At 32.4% G+C, this 22,002-nt stretch overlaps 2 protein-coding genes across 3 annotated transcripts in view; both read right to left on the bottom strand.

Moving 5' to 3' along the window:
- The window catches only part of LOC127727247 (40S ribosomal protein S21-like), a 1,096,693-nt gene that overhangs the window by 993,356 nt on the left and 81,335 nt on the right, over positions 1-22,002 (bottom strand). The gene's annotated exons all lie outside the window — the stretch shown is intronic.
- On the bottom strand, positions 356-14,706 carry LOC127727246 (mitochondrial intermembrane space import and assembly protein 40-like). The gene is made up of 3 exons (XM_052234729.1): positions 14,662-14,706; positions 7,623-7,712; positions 356-684 (listed from the first exon to the last, which is right to left on the bottom strand). Exons 1-3 carry the CDS (start codon positions 14,681-14,683, stop codon positions 410-412), a joined length of 387 nt encoding a protein of 128 aa, XP_052090689.1. The 5' UTR covers positions 14,684-14,706; the 3' UTR covers positions 356-409.

Here is a 22,002-nt window from a genome sequence, read left to right as displayed (position 1 = left end):
TACGTCATTTGGTCTCTGGTGAAGAGTTTTCTCATTAGCAATCATACCACATCTCTTTATTTTTATATTGACATGAATATAAAATGATGTCCAATAGTAGCATCAACATTGAATGTAGATAGAAATGTCTTGTTTTAGGGAGTGAAAAATAGTACTTTGTAAAACAGGTAATGTTACTCAATTTTTACTTTCTGTGTACCTGTAGTGTTATGCGGAATCTGTCGATCTTTTTCCATCTTTTCCCCGGGTGCTGTGTGTTTACTTTTGATTTTTAATTGCCCTTGTTTGTATGTTCATTCCCTTTTATCTGACAGTGACTCAAGTTGTATTATTGATAAATCCCACAACTAAAACATAAGATAATACGCTTTATAATACAAGAATAGAAAATTTTTTATACAGTAATTTGTCAGGATTTCTTTTCAGCCTCATTGATCATATCCTCTGCTCGTCTAACTGCCTCTTTTTCTACACTACCATCTTCATCATTGACCCATGGATATAATCCTGCATGACTTTGTAAACAGTCTTGTAGTTCTAAATGTTTCTCTCGACACTCTGGAGACGATACCCCTTCAGTGTAACATGCTAAAGCCTGTCTCATCTCATAACCACAAGGTCCAGTCAAATCTCTTGCAATACATGGACAGTCCCAGTTTATAGAACCATCAGGTAATATGGCTCCTAAAATAATATCAAAATTTAATTACTAGTTATAATATATTAAGGTGTATCCACTCATTCCACTGCAATATAAATATATAAATTTATGTAATTTTATTATAAATGATTTATAAATATTTTATTATTATGTCACAAATGTTTCGTGATTTGTTCTGCATAAGTTTGAATATAAATTTTTAATTCTCATCTACGGTAATTTAAGTACTTGTATGTATTACATGTATGTAAATTATCTAAAACTACATTGTTATGTAAACAATTTTGCCCATTGAACAACAGCAATATAATTACATGTGATCAGTCTGATGTAATTGTAAAATTATCTATAATTCTTACAACTTTTTACATGTATATTTTCATGATAAAATGCCTGTGGCCAGTGAATTTTATGTTTTACACCAGCCACCTATAAAAGCTGAAAACTGTTTTCTATCGGGGAGCTTTGTCCCTCTACCCACAAGCTCCCTAGAAGGGTTCTGCCCTGGACCTGCTGGGGCCTCAGGCAGCCACCAGACCCTTTCCACCCTCGATTTTTTACACAATAATTCTTTTAAATTTATGATAATGATGGAATCAAGATATATCAAATGTCCTATTTAAAGGAAAATTAATGAACACCATACTAGTATTGACTCGACTGATGTACAAATAACTGCTTACATATTCTTAGGGTTACTTATTTTGAATTTTAATGCCAGTAACAACAATTTTCATCGGTCGTTGTCATATATTTTGAGGGGGTAGAATGATTCCAGGGTCTTCCAGTCTGTAACTAAGGTAAGTCACCATTTTGAATTCTAGGAAATTTTGGTAAGTGATTTCTTCAAGGATAATAAAAAAAAATATTTTTTTACCTAAGAAATTGTTGCCACAGAGATATGTCTCGCCTGTCTACAGAAAATTCAGAAAAAGACAATCAGATGGACAGCAACATTGCTAATTAATTCAAAATTGTTGAACCATGACTTAGAGGGTAGCACATCAAAATGATCGTCAAACTCAGATGTACTGATAGTAATTCAACTTTATAGGATATATCATTGTCTATCATCAGTACTTCCTATCAAACTAACTTAGTTTTCGATCTGATGAGTTAAGCCCTTTTCAACTGATTTTTATAGTTTGTTCTTATGTTGTACTGTTACACCACAGTCCTAGATTAGGGGAAAGGATTGGCAACAGCAAACTAGTTGAACCTTGCCTCATTCTGTTTGTGCCTGTTCCAAGTCAGGAGCCTGTAGTTTAGTGGTTGTCGTTGGTTCATGTCTGTCATATTTGTTTTTCGCAAATTGTTTTGATATAAATTAGGCCGTCAGTTATCTCAACTGAGTTGTTTTATATTTTTCATGTCTGAGCCTTTTATAGCCGACTATACAGTATGGGTTTTTTCTCATTGTTGAAGTCCGTACGGTTGCCTTTTACTGCGTACATCCACTTGAACTTTGGTGGATAGTTGTCTCATTGGCAATCATACCACATCTCCTTATTTTTATATTAAGCAGAAAACTTAACATTGAAAATTAATTGAGAGTCACTGGACCACGACCTAGTGGGCAGGGCCTTGAAATAGTCGCCAAACTGATATGTACAGATAAACTAATGCAACTTTAAAGAAAATATCAGTGTAGTTCCTTTCAAACTAACTTAAGCAGAAAACTTAACATTGAAAATTAATTGAGTCACAGGACCACATCCTATTAACTAGGCAGGGCCTTGAAATAGTCGTCAATCTGATATGTACTGATAGTAATTCAACCTTACAGAAAATATCAGTGTAGTTCCTATCAAACTAACTTAAGCAGAAAACTGAACAATTGATGACTCAGCCAAAGGCAAAGATGACACTGTCTGAAAAGCAACACTTAAGTCTAGCCTGTACGACTTTCACCGCAGGCCAGACAAAAACAATCAGACAAAAACACTGTTTTTATCAATAGTAATATCATTCTGAAAATTATGCAAAGTCTGAAGACATCTAGTGTTTAGGTTTGACCCCGGGAGTGTACTTATGACGTCATCATGTTTAGGTTAAAAAGATAATGAAAGACGAAAACAGAGTTTCACAAACTTTTTTATTTATAACAATCTGAAATCAAAATAATTAGACCAGTTTCACATAAGCGACTTATCAACGCTGATCTCGAAATCCTATGCGCGTTTGAGTTTAAATCTCGCGATAATTAACGATATCATACGTGACAGGGGGCTACATCAAATTGACTCTGATATTTAGCAACACAATAATAAATCAACTAATAATACACATCTCTCTCTCATTGTGTATGCTTGAGATTATTTAAGTTTAAGATATTAATAATCGTTTATTTAATTAACAAATTTAAAATAAAAAGATGTGGTATGATTGCAAACGAGAAACTATCCACCAGACCCAAATGACAGATGAAAGCAACTATATATCACCATACAGCTCTCGACAATGAAAAAATCCATACCGAATAGTAAGCTCTAAAAGGTCCAGACACAAAACAAGTCAAACCTGAAAATAAGTCATCTTGTTGCTAACAGTTGTGTTTTAATATTAGTACAAGAGTGCACACGCTGAAATGTCTCGCCTTCTTTACTAACCATTGATGTTATGTTGATAGTCCTAAATGAAAGCTTTACTACAACTATTACATAAACTTAACATGATCCAAGAAAATGAAGCCCAGGTCATATAAACCAAACGAGAAATACATGTACACCTTACAATCATTCAATACACTAAGTATAGTTGACCTATTGCTTATAGTTTCTAAGAAACAGACTTAACCATGAAAACTAAACATTGACCAATGAATCGTGAAAATGAGGTCAAGGTCAGATGAACCATGCCAGGCAGACATGAACAGCTTACAATCCTTCCATACAACAAATATAGCTGACCTATTGCTTATAGTTTAAGAAAAACAGACTGAAACACATAAACTTAACACTGAGCAATGAACCATGAATATGAGGTCAAGGTAAAAAAAAAACCTGCGAGACTGACATGTACATCATAGAATATTTCCATACACCAAATATAGTTGACTTATTGCATATAGTATAAGAAAAAAGACCAAAACTCAAAAACTTAACTTTGACCACTGAACCATGAAAATGAGGTCAAAGTCAGATGACACCTGCCAGTTGGACATGTACACCTTATAATCATTCCATACACCAAATATAGAAGACCTATTGCATAAAGTATAAGAAAAACGCACCAAAACACAAAAACTAAACTATAACCACTGAACCATGAAAATGAGGTCAAGGTCAGATGACACCTGCCAGTTGGACATGTACACCTTACAGTCCTTCCATACACCGAATATACTAGGCCTATTGCTTATAGTATCTGAGATATGGACTTGACCACCAAAACTTAACCTTGTTCACTGATCCATGAAATGAGGTCGAGGTCAAGTGAAAACTGTCTGACAGGTATGAGGACCTTGCAAGGTACGCACATACCAAATATAGTTATCCTATTACTTATAATAAGAGAGAATTTAACATTACAAAAAATCTTAACTTTTTTTCAAGTAGTCACTGAACCATGAAAATGAGGTCAAGGACATTGGACATGTGACTGACGGAAACTTCGTAACATGAGGCATCCATATACAAAGTATGAAGCATCTAGGTCTTCCACCTTCTAAAATATAAAGCTTTTAAGAAGTTAGCTAACGACGCCGCCGCCGCCGCCGGATCACTATCCCTATGTCGAGCTTTCTGCGACAAAAGTCGCAGGCTCGACAAAAATGATTTTTAAAAAAGTATTAATCTTGTAATTGCTTTCTTTTGCCAACTGCGCTATGTACATTGCAGTATATCAGTTTGATTTTTCTTGAAAAGAGAAAAGTATTTGATAAAAAGAAAATACATTTAATTTCAGTTCTGTTCCAGTATCAATTCGCAGTTTTTCTGAAATATTTTTTTGCATCTTCGGCTTGTGACATGCATGTAAAGGGGTTACCGCCTACGTATAGGTTTTAATAGTATCATAGACTCGAACTTTTAATTTTCTTTAAAAAAAAACAGGTTACTATTATGGTGACTTTTACGTGAAATTTTATGGGTACAAGGACAAGTTACCGGCATTACTAAATAATCGAAATTTCCACTAATAGTAGTATGGAAGTGTAAACCAAAATTGATAGAATTTGTCCTTATATCCTTTGTCAAAAATGTAGTATGTATTGTGATATGTTAAAAATATGAAAAACACAATGATAGGTCACCGAGTTTTGTTTTTAAGCTACAGGCTGTAAAAATATGAAACATTGTGTATGGACTATACAGAGAAAAAAATTTAAAGTATCATTATAAGAATATTTGAAGTTAAAAATAAATGATAGAATATCAAAATAAAATGTGGGAAGATATAGCTCTTATAAAATGCTTTCAGAATACCAACAGAAAAAATTGACATGTAGTAGACAGGGCCTCGGCTCCGTGTTGAAGACCGTACTGTGACCTATAATTGTTAACTTCTTATACATTGTGACTTGGATTGAGAGTTGTCTCATTGGCACTCATACCACATCCTCTTATTTGAATGTACATTTGTTTCAAATATTTCTGCGTCAGTGATATTTTAAACGGCCATGATAATGAAGAGAGATATAAATGCAGTTTTAAAATACGTATCAGAAATACAGGTTTATCTTTAATTTCAAACATCAGACTATTATTATAATACAATGCATTCAATACCATTTTAATTTCTAAGCTATGTTCATGATCGACTTCGTCTATGCAGAGGTTCAGTCCCAGCAACCAGAGTAATTTTCTACATATTTTTAACTTTATCATTTTTCATGCCATTTAAATTAATTGAATATCCTATATTTACCACGCTTTGCCATAAAAAAAGATCAAATTGCTGAATGACCCCCTCCTAAATTATTAAAATATTCCCAGTGGCATTAAGGTCCGTACTGGCCATGATAAATAAGTATAAATTAGGTACTAGGGTTAACATTTTAAATATCTGTATAAAGGGATGACCATTTGAATTTTAGGGGGGATGTTTAGAAAATTATTATTCTAGTAGGAGTTAAAAATAAATAAGTATGACCAGGCAGGATGGAAAAGAATAATCTGCAGGATGCAGGAAATAATTGTGTACAAAAGTTGAATAAATCAATCAAATAGTCGCCCTTTATCAGTAACTGTATATACTGGATAAAAATATAATTTATCAGTTAGAAGTTAATATTTTTGATAATTATAAAACTGAATGGAGTACAAGGCTTGATTCTTATGGTCAAGGAAATAAGTTGAGAACTTATAAATTGTTTAAATTTTCATACTCTACTGAACAATATTTGTTGCAAAATATACCTATTCGATATTGCAGTGCATATGCGAAATTTAGATGTGGAGTAGCACCTTTGAAAATTGAAACTGGTCGTTACGAAAGATTAGATTTAGATAAAAGATTATGTTTCAATTGTGATGATATAGAAGATGAAAAACATGTACTGTTAACATGTCCATTATATGAAGATTTAAGGCAGTCTTTATTTATTGATATAATTCAACATAATAATATGTTTTTAACTTTGTCAGATGATGAAAAATTTAAATTTTTGTTCAAAAATGAAAATGTTTGTAGTTCTGTTGCCAAAACCTGCCATAATATTTTATTGCGACGAAATAGTATCTTATTTAAAAAATCATTGTTATTTTTTTATGTACATGTAACAGGTTTTATCCTTGAATGTGCATGGTGATATTGCACTTTTATGTTTTGTGTAAATAACAAAATTATGTTTTAATTCTGTTGTTTTATAATTGTATATAACAGTCTCTCATAGTTCTTTTATATTGTGTACTTGATATTATAATGTGTTTATACTTGTATGTATGTGGTGAGACTTTAATAAACTATTGAATCTGTATAGATAATGGTACGTTTTTATCGATTGTCACCTGGTGAGATTGTACAAGGTAAAACGAGGCCTGATTCCACATGGCTAAGGTGTTAATTGACTTCTTAATTTATGACCTAATACTATGTAGATGAAGTGAGCCCCGCTTATTTATCTAATTTATTCTTCCCGTTAGGTGAACGACCTCAACGTGAATTTGTGACAATTAAAGGTACAATTAAAGCCAGGCGGCATATCAGATCGTATATTACTGCAACCAACAACACAGCAGTAGTCCGTTTTAAAATCTTTGAATGTGTCATTGTTAATAAAGTTGTCTCGTCAATATATTTTTTATATTTTGATTCAAATGATGCTCATGTTGCTTTGACATGTAATTAACGCAAACATTTAATCAGATGATTTTTTTTCCAAGTCTGCATTGTCACTGCTTATCAACTGTTAGCCCCCAGTTGATGAACTCTTGGAAATTATCGCGTGATTTCATAGTTTGACTAACTAGATTAGACATGCGCAGTTAAATGTGAAACTGGTGTAATAGTGGAATATTATTTTATTACAAAGAAAAAATATTAGAAATTCACTAATATTTGAAATTTTGAAGTTCCTTCCTTGCACAATGCCTGGGTCCCATATATGTTATTATGGAACATGAAGTAATGTAATTTAGCAAAGAAATACATTGTCAGAAAAGAATTTCGTTCAAACAAAATAATATATTCTGTACAAAGGGAGATAACACAAAATATAATTTATGAATTTAACTCACCAAAAGTGTTAACTCTTTTAAAATTTTGCTGTAAGTATAAATGTATAAAAGTGTAAAACTGATTGAAAATTGAAATATGTAGTGAACTAATATTCCAACCTCAGTCCTCAGCCCTCTTATATCCCAACTTCTTTGACATGTTGTGGGCAAGAAGGTTTTTACCAGTAACATTGTTAACAAAAGAGCCACCAGGACTTAGTTTCATTTATCATGTTTACAGGCATTGCTAAGTCCTACTTCCAGAACATGTTCCAAGTGTGGTAGTGTTGTTACATGTATATTACCTGGTTCTTCCTTAGGCTTTTCTATAGTAATGTTTGCTTTGCAAGGCTTGTTAAGATCCTCTACAGTTGCTATTACAATTCTGTCTTTCCCTGAAGTTATAATTTTACAAAATTAATCATCACAATGAATGTGTATTTATCCTTGGCTTAGAAATTTCTAGTGTTTCAATTGGTTAATGCCATGTCATTTAAAACCCTATATCTCCAGCAATGGTAATACATATACCTGGGTATTTCTAACCATTATCCCAGGGAACTTCACATGCATTTCTATGCTGAAAGCTTGCATATCATTACAAATTGAAATGGCCAGTATATGAAATTCTTGAAAAAAATGTTTTAAAACATTACATCATCAAATTAAATGTTGTATTTAACTTAAGCTTTTAATCTATTATTATTTTTGTTGTTATTCATTTTATTTTAGGCTGAATAAAACATTGCTTGACTTGACTTCTCCGTTTACTGTTTATATAGTGAGTGAGTTATATAAATGACCCATGTCTATGTCATTCCATCTATGACATGCCTCTCTAGAGTTTGAGACCAAATTTGATTTGGTCTAGGTTCTCTTGTTATTTAAGTAAAAACATCTTAAATCTATATTTACAAATGATTTAGATAAAGATAGAAAGGTTGTACCCTACACAGTGTAAAAAGTAGTTAGATTTAGAGTGGGGTGCCCATATTCGCCGCATTATTCACCCATTTTCACTTACGGCCAATCTACATTCAAACTTCAGCAACTTGTTATGCAATTTTCCAAAAGTTAACTTTAAAACTAACACTTCTGATGATGGAGGATCTTTTAATTAAGACATTAGTTTTTAGGTCTACAAATCAACGAAAACTGGAGAGACACAATGTGTATGCGGGCATGAAAAATTAGCAGGGAAAGACTTATCAAAGAATTTGCAATTAAACATTGAATCAGATAACCATTGATAATATTTATTCAAGATAAAAGGCCTGAATTTGACAGACACAATAAATTAAAATGACATGTACAGATATAGCACTAGACATGAAAAGGATTTCACAGTTACAGACACAAAAATGATTTACTGTTATTTGATCACTAAAAATGATAATCTAAAAAATAAAATTATGGAAATTGTCATTATTTTGATATTTGACTTGATTGTAATAATTAATTAAATGGACCAGATTTTCACTGCAACCTAATTATTACCTTAGGTTACCTACAAAAGTTAATGAAACTTTTTTCCAGTTGGGTCCTTTTAAGAAGAGACTACCAATTCACACCAAGGTTGACACATACAGTCAGGGGTACTACTTGTACAAGTAATTTTTATTTACTTGAAGAAGTAATATTAATATACTTATACATGTATAAGTAAATTTGTAGGATACTTATACAAGTGTATTTTATTTACTTGTATAGGTAAAAAAAAATTGGCTTAGTTTATGTCCCTTAGACATTCAGATTTTTTTACTTATATAAGTGAAAAAGTCATCCTATCTTCTTGTCTTGAATTCTTAGGACTTCTTTGCTCTAATAGAATTTTAAATTGTCTGTCCATTGCAGATGTCTTAACTAATCATTTAAGTGTAATTTCATGGACAATGAAAATCTCATTTGTCTGTTATCTTCAGAACACTGCTCATTTACAAGCCCCTAAGGAGTAATTTTTGAAGGCCTTGCGCAAATACTTAAGATCTTTGCCCAATCAGTTTCTTTGTTGAGTTAATGAGATGAAACATTGAACTCTAATAAAAAATTATGAGCTAAACTGGGAAAAATCATTAAAATTATGAGCTAACCTGGGAAAAATCATTAAAGGCATGTTTTTACATCTCAAAACTTGAGAATTTTTGTGGGATTGTAAAAAAAATTTACTTATACAAGTGAATTTTTGAGAAAATTAATGGGAGATTATTTAAACATTATAATTAACTTATATAAGTATATTTTTTTTACTTCTTCAAGTAAATAAAGATTACTTGTGCAAGTAGTACCCCTGACTGACATATAAATAACAAAAAGCATTTAAAATTATTACAGATAAAGGCTCAAAGCCTTAGAAAAATTAATAAAAAAAACAAATTCACTATTAAAGATGGATTTAAGTTTATCCATCAAATTTTTTTTTACTTGCACTTTAAGATTATTTGTGAAAAAAAGCGGCTCCTATTCATTTAGCAGAAGTAAACAAAATTTCTGGGCCATTATATAATCTCCACTGATAATTATATATATATAATTATCAATGGAGATTATGTGCATTTTGAAGGCAGCTGTCTATTTCATTAGGGGAAGGGGTTCCTTTTTCCAAGCAAACGTCATAATTTTTAGCATTGATACATTTATTTTTGAAAGTTTACTTTAAAACTTACCGTGATGATGATTATTTACATAAATGCATATGAATCGTTGAGATGGACACTGTTCAAGCAAACAAATAGCACACACCCCCACCTTGACATGTTTCTCGAGAAATCGCAAAGTGGTGAAAATGTGTCCACAGTGAATATGAGCCACCCACTCTACATTTTTCCATTTTTTTCAAAGAATAAAACCAGAATAAACAGGTTGATATATCTTGCCTGCTTTACTTGTCATGATTGAATTTGTTTAATACCAATACTAATTACCAAAGTTTATTTTTGATTCTGCTCACATATAACATTACAAACATAGTCTTTCTATGTTGTGATGTTACACTATTGTTTCAGAAAAAGGGTGAAGGTTTGGTACCATTAAAACGTTTAAACCCGCTGCATTTGTTTGCACCTGTCCTAAGTCAGGAATCGGATGTTCAGTAGTTGTCGTTTGTTGATGTGGTTCATAAGTGTTTCTCGTTTTTTATATAGATTAGACCGTTTGTTTTCCCGTTTGAATGGTTTTACACTAGTAATTTTTTGGGGCCCTTTATAGCTTACTGTTCGGTGTGAGCCAAGGCTCCGTGTTGAAGACCGTACTGTGACCTTTAATGGTTTACTTTTATAAATTTTGACTTGGATGGAGAGTTGTCTCATTGGCACTCATACCACATCTTCTTATATCTATAAGCTCTTTAGAGCTTTTTACCAAATATAAATAACATATGCATAACATTAAAACAGAGAGCATGCAGATAAGATTATATATACATGTATAGATATATATATATAATTCGTCTCAAATTTAGCCCAACAATGTGATATCTTAAAATATGCATTATATATAATCATGATAATATATGTGCCTATAAATAGAAACACATAACATACAAATCTATTTGAGTGTGGGTTAATCAGTACAAATATTAATACAATGACACAAATGAAATTATAAATTGATTAACAATGTTATTTTAACACACTATTTAGAATGTAAATATTAAAATGTTAAAAATATTTACAATGCGATAGAAAATAAATGCAATATTTTGCTAGACAAACTAATTTTTCTAGACAAACTAGCTTCATCTAGGTGCATCCATACAGGTGAAATCGGCTGCAGATAAGAAACTTTTACAGCTGATTGTACATGAATTTAGCTGCCTTATAAATAATTCAAAGTTTGGATGAAGTTCCAAGATTAATTATCTAATAGACTATTTTCATATTACCGACTTTTGACTCCGGATTATATAATTTGTTGACTGGTTACCTTGGACATCATGGTACTCTGTCAAGTAAGAGTAACCAAAATATGTAAAATCAATCATATAATCGGTGTTATTTGAGGGGAAAGTTTACTGATTTCCGATGATTTTGTAGTGAAAAAAAATATTAACCAGGTAATTTTCCCCCAAAATTGTACCGATTGAAAGCTTGGTTTTACTTCTTTAGCTTGCTCTTACCTGACTTGGTACCATGATGTCCAAGGTAACCAGTCGACAAATTATATAATCCGGAGTCAAAAGTCGGTAATATGAAAATAGTCTATTAAGAAATTTGTTGTTGAAGTTTGCAACATCTATTGGCCAATATTACAGAGATGTAAAGGACAATGCTGTATCATTAATCATTCTTTATCTTTCCTGCATCTTTTCTAGTCTTTTTCATTAAGCCCATCAGGTTCTAAAGTATTGAGATGGTGGATCCAAAAGTTTTCTCTTCTCCTTCTCACTGTAGTGTCCCACTCAGTGTTCACTTGGATAATTTGAAAAGTTACATTATCAAAAGGATGTTTCTTTGAGCGAAGATGTCTCGTGAGGGGACAGTTTTTGTTGGTTTTGTACCATGATCGATGGTTATTTAGCCGAATATTAAATTTGTCCATTGATTCTCCCACTCTCTGAATGCCACAGGTGTTACATGCTAATACATAAATTGAGTTCTCCATTTTACAGTTGGAATTTGTGTAGATGTTTAGTTAGGGGCCAGCTGAGGACCACCTCCGGGTGCGGGATTTTCTCGCTGCATTGAAGACCCATTGGTGGCCTTCGGCTGTTGTCTGCTCTTTGGTCGGGTTGTTGTCTCTTTGACATATTCCCCATTTCCATTCTCAATTTTATGGTATAACTTTGTTTTGTAAAGGAGCTGATGAAATAACAACTAGTATTGGCAGCTTTACAACATAAGCAATTCCTTCACCCACATTGTTTGTAGCAACCAGGAGGTGGATTAGGTTGCTTTGTTAATACAGTTGTCACTAATTTGTCACAGATGTTTTTAGGTCTTCTGAAGGCCATGACTGGTGCATGTGGTGGTGAGGAAAATACTTTTTTTCAAATTGGAGTCATTCCCTGTAATTTTTCAATGCTTTTGAACAATGGATGACATATTTTTTAACCAGGATGGTTAGTGACTACAAGAGGTGTTCTGTTGACTCCTTTATTCTTATCCTTTTACTCCAGAAGTTCTTGGCAGCTATTTCTGTTTGATTTTTCGAAAGCTGTATCAATACTGTTGTTATTGTATCCTCGAACAACTAGATGTTTACGTAGTTGTCCAAGTCTAGCATGCTGCTTATTATCAGTTGAGCATATTCTCTTGATTCGCAATGCCTGACTGAAAGGGATACCACGGGAGCAGAGTTTGGGATGGCAACTTTTTGGAGAGAGAAATTGGTCTGTTTTCTTCGTATGGAGATCCGTTATCATGGTTCCGTTCTGGATAAAACTCGAAGTATCAAGGAAATTAATTTTCTCTGTTGATATTTCGTGTGTAAATTTAACTGAATGGTGGAAAGAGTTACAGTGTTCTAGAAATTCATTCAGATGGTCTTGTGAATCTGTCCATTTAAAATCAATATCATCAATGAATCGAAACCATGATAATGGCTGGTATGGAGCATTAGCCAACAGGTGTTTTTCAAGTTGGCCCATAAATAAGTTGGCATATGCCAACATATTTATGGGCCAACTTGAAAAACACCTCTTGGCTAGTGCTAGTTTGTCTAGCGAAATATTGAGTTTATTATTTATCCCATTGTAAATTTTTTAACATTTTAATATTTACATTCTAAATAGTGTGTTAAAATTACATTGTTAGGCAATTTATATATATATATACATGTATATGTACTTTCACTTTCGTTTTAAGTACCTACGTTGTACTATATTATGACGTTCAGGAGTAAATAATGATGCCGCTAATAGACGTTACCCCGTTACTGCAAGCAACCATATCCATGAATATCTGTGAAACAGTGAAACCAGTAGGAAATTATAGGGAACATTTTAGAACATTTGATGTCTTAATAGACAAAATGTGAATATTCATATTGAATATAAATATTTAGTGCATTTTCAGCCTTATTTTTTTCCTATATATATACATATCTATATTTTGAAAAGTCTTAGGAAAAAGGTAATATAATAAACAGTGGCGGATCCAGAAATTTTCATAAGTGGGGGCCCACTGACTGCCTAAGAGGGGGCCCCCTCCGGTCATGCTTCAGTGATTCCTTATATAATCAACCAAATGTTTCCCAGAAAATCCCGCCCCCCCTCTAAATCCGCCTCTGATAAAACAATATTACACAAAATAAATTTCAATTTCATACTTTCCTGCAATTAACAAATACTGTTTGTGTCCTTCAATTTCATCTTTAGTTTTTTGAACATGTATTTTTTAAATTCCCAAAGGTTGAATTATTTTTTGAAAGTGTCAGGGGGAAAACCGTGATGAAAGAATGTAGACAAACGTGCACTGTAAGGTAAATACAATGTAGTAATAACTGATTCTTAAAGAACAAATTAAATACACCAAATCATTCCATTCATTTATCTTTTACGTGCTCCATATGCTCTGTGTTGATTGTTTATCAATGTTACATGTACTATCCGCTAAACTTCAGCAATATCTCAAAAGTTAGCTTGCAATCAACAATCACTGAATGAAATATTATTTGTAGATAAAACGTTATAGATTCGTCATAAATGAAAAAAAAAACGTACATACAGGACTTAGTTTAGTATCAGAGGCAGATAAAGGCTGGGTGCCTGGGTGCCCCCTTATGTAGCTTCATTTATGGTTAATCCAGACTTTTTACCAGTTCCACTACAGATTTTGTCTAGTTTGGGGGCCCATGGGCCCCCGTTTCAAAATCCTGGATCCGCATCTGAGTAAACATGCATGCATTGGTTCAATAATTTCAATAATATTATAATTACAAGAAACACTATAGTTTCATATGATTTTAATATATTGGCATGACTTAACGCGGACCACTATCATGACTATAACATGTATAAGGATCACAAATTGAACTTGAACATAACAATGATTCGCTTGCTATAGAAGCAGGATACCCAGAGACGATATATGTATACTATTGGTATATCACTTCGGTTTATCATGATTATCTGTACTTAAATAGTAAAAAGCTTAAGGTCGATTGCATCACAGGAATCGGAAATTCTATCAATAAAATTCTGTAAATAATAAAGTCGACTATCAACAGAGATTGCATAAGAAATAGTATGTTACTATGTATGTACAGTACAGTACCTGCTTGAATTACTAAGGAAATATTCCTCCAATTCCTTACATTATAGACAGGTTGTTTTGCATTGCTTTAAGACACTTTTAGCAATGATTAGTACATTAACTGTTTGAACGATGTACAATATAAAGACCTTACCTTCTTGTACACAGTACGACATGTTGCAGGGGAATATTTGTATGGGGAGAGAAATCAATGTCACTGTCTCTGTTGTCTGGTACATTTCTCCTATCTGAGGAGCACTTCTTAAGGTTTTTCAAATACCAATATATACACAGAGGCGGATTTAGGGGGGCAGGATGCCCGGGCCCCCATTTTGTGGGAAAAATTAGGTTGATTATTTAGGGGCCACTGAAGCATGACTGGAGCGGGTCCCCCCAGGCTCTATGGCAGTCAGTGGGACCCCCTTATGAAAATTTCTGGATCCGCCACTGATATATATTAATAACTATACTAAAAACAGTCTAATTATGTTTTAAACTTCACCCAGACATTCTCAAAAATATCTTTACTGAAAATTTCAAGGGTGCATTTACTCATAAGACGCTCCCAGTCAATTATTTATATTTGACCATACTATAATTTTTTTTAAAACCTATAATCCTATATGGGTGTGAAAACTCGGATGTAATAAATATAACCATGGAAGTATTATATTGACAGGAACTCCAACAAGCGGACTTCAAACGTTTATAGTGCGATGCCGCAAAATCGTTAAGTATCTGTTAATTAACTCGACTGTTTTATGGATGCATGGGTTCCGATAAAATTTTTGGAACCTCGTGAATGATCGTAATTTCGGAACATACCGAAATAACCGGATGTGTACTTAATTGTCAAGGAAATGACATTTACCGACCATGTGAATGACAAATATAATGTCAGTTTTTACGGGTTTTGCTGCTTAAAAACAAATAAAAAGAAAAGAAACGAAACGAAACGAAACGAAATCCCCGCGACTGTTTTCACCGATTAAAAAGACAAAAAAAACCAAAAAAACTGAAGAGTAAAAATACTCACAAGCCATAAACATTTCAGTTTAAGTTACAATCAATTTTAAAATAGTAAGATTTATTCATGAGAGTGCCGTTGGCTAAACACGCGTAACTGTTATATACAAGTTAGGCTTGAAAATCATAAAATTCTCATGTAAAGTAAACGGAAAAGTTTTATCAGTAATTATTATCGCGTTTTACTGCTAACTTTGACAAATATTTTACTGAAGTGTTTAATGAAAGAATTTCCAACAAAAATTTAATCCAAAGTTGGCCGGGGGGGGGGGGGGACGGGGTTAAAGAGCTTTGATCCGAAAAAATATCAAATATTTTGATTTATTGTTTACTGAAAGTCCAATGGCAAATATTTCATGCAATTAAACAAGAAACAAAATCATAAATTGCTTAGCACACGGTGTAAGATGTTTCAGAACTGTTAAGCTTTTAAACACATAAATAAATTCTAATTTGGTTTCCTTGATAAAAAAAAAATAAACTGCTTAGGGCCCATCATGGTGATCGTTCTTTAAATGCATCCAGAAATATTTAAAGCCATCCGTAAAAATAAATCTGTCAGACGTCAGAGTAATCTCGGACTAGGTTGAATGTTTAAGGTTGTTTACAACTTTGGAATTATTATAAAAGGTGTAACAATTCATCTGCATGTTTCGTAACCTGATATTGCTATGTAGAGGTCATCACATGCGTGTAATTATTAACCTCTTTTAGTTTTTAAAACATATTTGATAAATAAGTTAATAACATTTTACGATATTTTACGATAGAGAAAACCATAAATATTTGTGTTACACTCGATAAAAGTTTACAATCTTTAACTTAAAATTTGAGTTATCCGGCACCATCCGGCACACTACACGCGCATCACATTATTTTTTGCAAACACTCTACTTCAGAATCATGTAATTTTCCTAATCGGATATTTCCCGATTTCCAAGTTCCAATGATTAAAACATACTCAACAAAACTAAAAATAAGCTTGCCCTCTTTCCGAATGCAGTTAATTTTCTTATGTCATTCTGTTAACTATGGACCGATTTTTTCGATCTTTTCAGCTTTGTTCTTCATTTATTGAACGGAAACAGGTGTTGTTATTCATGTGGCGATTCACAAATAACCACGGGAGTTTCCGTGTTTATTTACATTGGTAGGTAGATAAGACAATCGATACCAAATCACGTGATAAGACCAGCTAAAGTTAAAAGAACAGGCGAAGGCGGCATCACAGATACCCCACAAAGGAGTTATCACGTACTTGACAAACTGAGTCGGAACCTTTTATTTTCTTAAAGAAATCAGTGGGATGGGAATGTGCTAATTTTTCGTTGGAGTTCCTGTCAATATAATACTTCCATGATATAACCAACAAAAGAGTATAACGTGACGGTACCCAAATTGCACCTATTTTGGCAGTTTTTTCACCTTTGTTTATTTATGATCCAGACAAAAGTTTCCATTCTGTGTTTATTTTGTAGATGTATCCTTTTTTATGGCAAGCCGTTGTGGAATTTATTCCCTATTTATTAATGTTAATAAATCGATTTTTTAATATTAAAAAATACTGTCATTTTTTAATATTAATAAATGAATATCTAATATTAAAATATCATTTATTAATATTAAAAAATCATTTTTTAATATTAAATATTCAGTCTGATATTTTAATATTAATAAATGAATTTTTAATATTAAAAAATCAACATCAAAGTTACCTTAGCGTTTAATATAAGGCAAACCAATCATTTATCTGTCAAACGCTTTAATGATGATTATTGGACAAGTCGGTCCGGAGAAAATTTTGGACCGACTATGTTAAGTCAACTCGGACCATCTTATATCGACCCAGACAAGTAATTAAGGAAAGTTCGAACTATTTAATGATTATAAACCATTAAATATTGAATTTTGAATTAAATTTTCTTTTAAAATCGTGCATTAAATTTGCCAAAATAATTTCAAATTATAATTTGATCCATGTGAATGGACTCAATCCTACGGAAGCGTATTAGGAACAAAACAAATTAGCATTGACCAATATTTGGCAAACATATAGACTAAGCAACTCTTTCGAATGGCAAGCCGTTGTGGAATTTATTCAGTGTACCACTCTGAATGTAAATTTATTACTCTTCTGGTGATAGCCACGTGGTTAAATATTCTGCATTGTCCCTCTCAGAGACTTGAAAAGATCTATTCATATCAATATTTAAGTTCATGAAAAAATCAAAACATAGTGTCACATTCATGTTTACCACTGACTAAATTCTCGATCGATTTATTTACTTGGGCCAACATAAGCGATTTGTAGGTATTTTTTTGTTAGTCAAATAGGACACGGAATTTCAACCCTTCCATTTTTTACATTTCAAATATCTGTAATACGATTTCCGTAACCTGGAGTCTGGACTTAGCAAACATACAAACTATTTAGTCCCATGCATACAGTTACCTTGTTTCTTCTGTCAAAAATTTGAAACGTGTTTAGGTTAAACTAGTAGTACAGTGACACGATATTTCTTTATAGCAATATAAAGAATAAGGAGGTGTTATGTGGTAATATATGATTGCCAATAAGACAACTATTCCACCAAAGTTCAAATGAATTGGGTGTAAGCAATTATAGACAACTGTTCGTCCATCAACAATAACAAAAATATAGGGACATAGTAAAAAATAAAATGGGCACATTTGTTTCGAAGTCGAACTTTTGACATGTCAAATCTAAAAATTTCGACTTTAACTCAAATTTTTGACTTTTCAAATCTCGAAATTTTGACCGTAATCTGAAATTTTGACTTTTGAAATCTTGAAATATCGACTTTTTTAAAAAGTATTACAACTTTAATATAAGTATTCAAACACAGCTATTACAATTTTAGAAGGAGATGACATGGACGCAAATAAATAAATAAAGCGTCATCCAAACATTTTGTCAATTTATATTCAGAAATAGTCTTGTTCTCTTTAATAATGAAATGGATTAACATTTAAGATTGAAGAGTTTAATTTGGAAGGAGCATGCGTGTTGACAGAAAAAAAAAGTTATTTTCCCATATTCCATGTTTTAGTGTCCACGACTCTGTCATAGGGTCGTCACATCTAAGGACATTTTGCATCCTATGTTTTATGATTGGGTTAAAAGCAGGGGCCTGTTTATCGAAACTGTCCTAAGATCGGTCCTAAGAATTTCTTAGGACAGAATTTAGGATGAAGTTAGGACCGACTTACGACATGTCTCAGCATGCACATCGAAGCTATCTTAGGATTATCTTAGCTAGGATGTCCTAACCGCTGTCCTAAGTATTGGCGTAAAAGAAAATAACAAATGAAAAATGAAAAAATGAAAATATTGTATCAAATTTAACCAATAACTATAATTTAAAAAAAAGATAAATAATTAGAAAATAATTATTAGTTTTAAATTAAAGGTGATAAATACTTTATATATTATAATTGTACATTTAAACTCATAAAACAAAACATAAGACAAAAAATATAACTACGTGTTATATAAGAATTGAAACAAACGAATTGTAAATAGTTAAAATAAAATATATAATCGGTAAAATCTTTATATGCTTTGAGTGAGCTGAATTCGAAGTGTCACGGTTTCATACTTAAAAGTTCAAAGGCAAATCTCGTGCATCTTTCATATAAATACTGAGTACTTCAACTATTTTATCAGTACTGCAAATAACATGCGATGATACGCTTGAATATAAAAGACGAAATTCGAATTCTACCGATGCAAAACTACAGACTCTCCTGGACGACGTGGACAAGAGTAACACTTTGCTTTTTTTTTATAGGATGAAATTTGAAAAAAGGCAGGACAGGAGTTTGGAGTAAAAAAAAAAGCAGGATGAGGAACTTTGCAAAAATAAAAAGGCAGGATGACAATTTACATGTATGTAAAAAAAAAAAGTCAGGATAAACTAACAAAATAAAAAGGCAGGACCGAATATAGTGAAGAATAAAAAGGAAGGACACAGATTACAACAACAAAAAAAGCAGAACAACATTTTTCATCCTAGCCCACCCCCACCCCACCCCGTCATAAAAATCAAATGGTAGTTCCCTAAAGCAAATGCAACCAATACAGGCCATATTTGTTTATAAAATGACCATCCTAAATATATCCTAAAGTTAGGACCATCCTAAATATATCCTAAAGTTAGGACCATCCTAAATATATCCTAAAGTTAGGACCATCCTAAGACCATCTTAAGACACCTAAATTGGTATCCTAAAGTTAGGACAATTCCTAGGATTTTCCTAAGTTACGACATGTTTGATAAACCCACTTAGGACTAAGATATGTCCTAAGTTGGTCTTAGGACACGTCCTAATCCTAAGACTGCTTCGATAAACAGGCCCCTGTTCGGTATCCCAAAAGCAGGTCAACGACTTTGCCTAGTTGAAACAATGGTAAATCAAGTGGCAAAATATGCCATGCATATACAGGACGACTCATGAACTCGTCAGTTTTCTAGTTTTAGAACATATAAACATATAAATACTGAGAAGTTGAAATTTCCAGATTCTAAAACTTGAAATTTTGAGTTTAAAGTCTAAATTTTGACTTAACAAAGCTGAAATTTCGACTTTTCAAAAAGTCAAAACTTTCAACCCCAAATTGCATCCTTGCTTAACTATGATTCACATCCTCAAAAATCGAATAACAGATGTTTTGTTTTATTTCTTCAAATATTTAGAACAATTTGACATTAGTCCATGCTTTAGTATTCATTATTTAAGAAATGGATGCTTGTAACATATTTTATGTGCTCATTTTTAAAAGATGACTTTTTATGGACGTCGCTTCCGTAGATTTGACTTTTTCCAGTGAATACTTTATCTGTGGATATATACTGTGAACGTTTTGTGTATATTTAAATATATTTATTTATTTGAAAGACGTGTACAATGTCAAATCATAAAAATATAAAAAATGTTAAGTCTCAAAGAAAACTTGTAAGATTTCCGCTGCCATTTTTCCTGAATAGGTGCAATTTGGGTACTGTGACGTTAATTTTTAACTTTAATATGAAAATTTAAGGATTGGGAACATGAAAAAAACTAAATGTACAATTTTGTAAATACTTATTAGGTGTATCAAAATAGAGCTCCAATACGACTCACAGTAATCTCAGAACTGACGGTAGATTTCCTTTCTATATTGATATACCGTGGTAATACCAAATATATGCATGTACTGGTTTACAGCTGAAAACTTACCAAGCGACGTGTTACAAAGTGCATACAATGAATATTAAAATGGAGACAACAAATACCATTCTTGGTAGTCGAATATAATATTTTTCTGTAAAACTAATAAAATATTGACCTCTCAATTTGCAAGAATTTTAGTAAAAACAACTTAAAAGTACCGTAATGATGATTTATGTAATTCTGAAAAAAAATACTAGATTTGTCTCATTGACAATCATACCATATCTTCTTATCTTATATAAAAACTCGTCTACTGATGATCAAGGCAAATTTGACAGTTACATTAAATAGATATAGAAAAAAACAAACTGATAATCGGTGAATGCTTTCAAATTTAGAATAAGTAATCATTTTCTCCGCATAGAAACTGACAGACATGAAAGAAAATATAACTCTCTAGGAAAATCAAACCATCACCCTGCTGATGTGAACGGCTTTGTATGTTTTGTAATTTAAACCAATTAGAGGACGAGGTACATTTTTTTGACTCCAGTGTCCTCGATCAATATAACCCAAACTTTATCATCACAAATTAATATCCAATTTTCCAATATAAAATATCTCTGTTAAACAAACCTGTTTATATGGGTAACTATAAACGAAGACAAAAAGATTTATCCTGTAATATGTGAATTATCAAAATTTAATTTTTCTGAAAGAAATTTGAATACTAAATTCTCGGTAAAACTGTAAATAATAACCATAGAGTTATCTCTCTTTATTCACCAAGCTAGGCTCGCTTCTACACCAGTCCTGTTGACAATAAAATTGAGAATGGAAATGGGGAATGTGTCAAAGAGACAACAACCCGACCATAGAGCATGCATGTTTTATTGTGTTGTACCTGATTAACAAGGGATGTCAGTTGCAGCATAGTTCAGTATCTCAGTATGACCATGGAAGTATTATATTGACAGGAACTCCAACGAAAAATTAGCACATTCCCATCCCACTGATTTCTTTAAGAAAATAAAAGGTTCCGACTCAGTTTGTCAAGTACGTGATAACTCCTTTGTGGGGTATCTGTGATGCCGCCTTCGCCTGTTCTTTTAACTTTAGCTGGTCTTATCACGTGATTTGGTATCGATTGTCTTATCTACCTACCAATGTAAATAAACACGGAAACTCCCGTGGTTATTTGTGAATCGCCACATGAATAACAACACCTGTTTCCGTTCAATAAATGAAGAACAAAGCTGAAAAGATCGAAAAAATCGGTCCATAGTTAACAGAA

Source organism: Mytilus californianus, unplaced genomic scaffold, assembly GCF_021869535.1.
Source record: "Mytilus californianus isolate M0D057914Y unplaced genomic scaffold, xbMytCali1.0.p SCAF_19, whole genome shotgun sequence".
NCBI classification, from domain to species: Eukaryota; Metazoa; Mollusca; class Bivalvia; order Mytilida; family Mytilidae; genus Mytilus; species Mytilus californianus.
This window is presented reverse-complemented; position numbering and strand designations above follow the sequence as displayed.

Bases quoted from the DNA above. Each gene is read 5' to 3' on its own strand.
- LOC127727246 (XM_052234729.1), bottom strand. From the start codon at position 14,683: ATGTCGTACTGTGTACAAGAAG. The intron at 7,713-14,661 runs GTAAGGTCTTTA...TTATAACTTCAG, and splicing joins GTCGTACTGTGTACAAGAAG to GGAAAGACAGAATTGTAATA. The intron at 685-7,622 runs GTAATATACATG...ATATTATTTTAG, and splicing joins AAAGCCTAAGGAAGAACCAG to GAGCCATATTACCTGATGGT.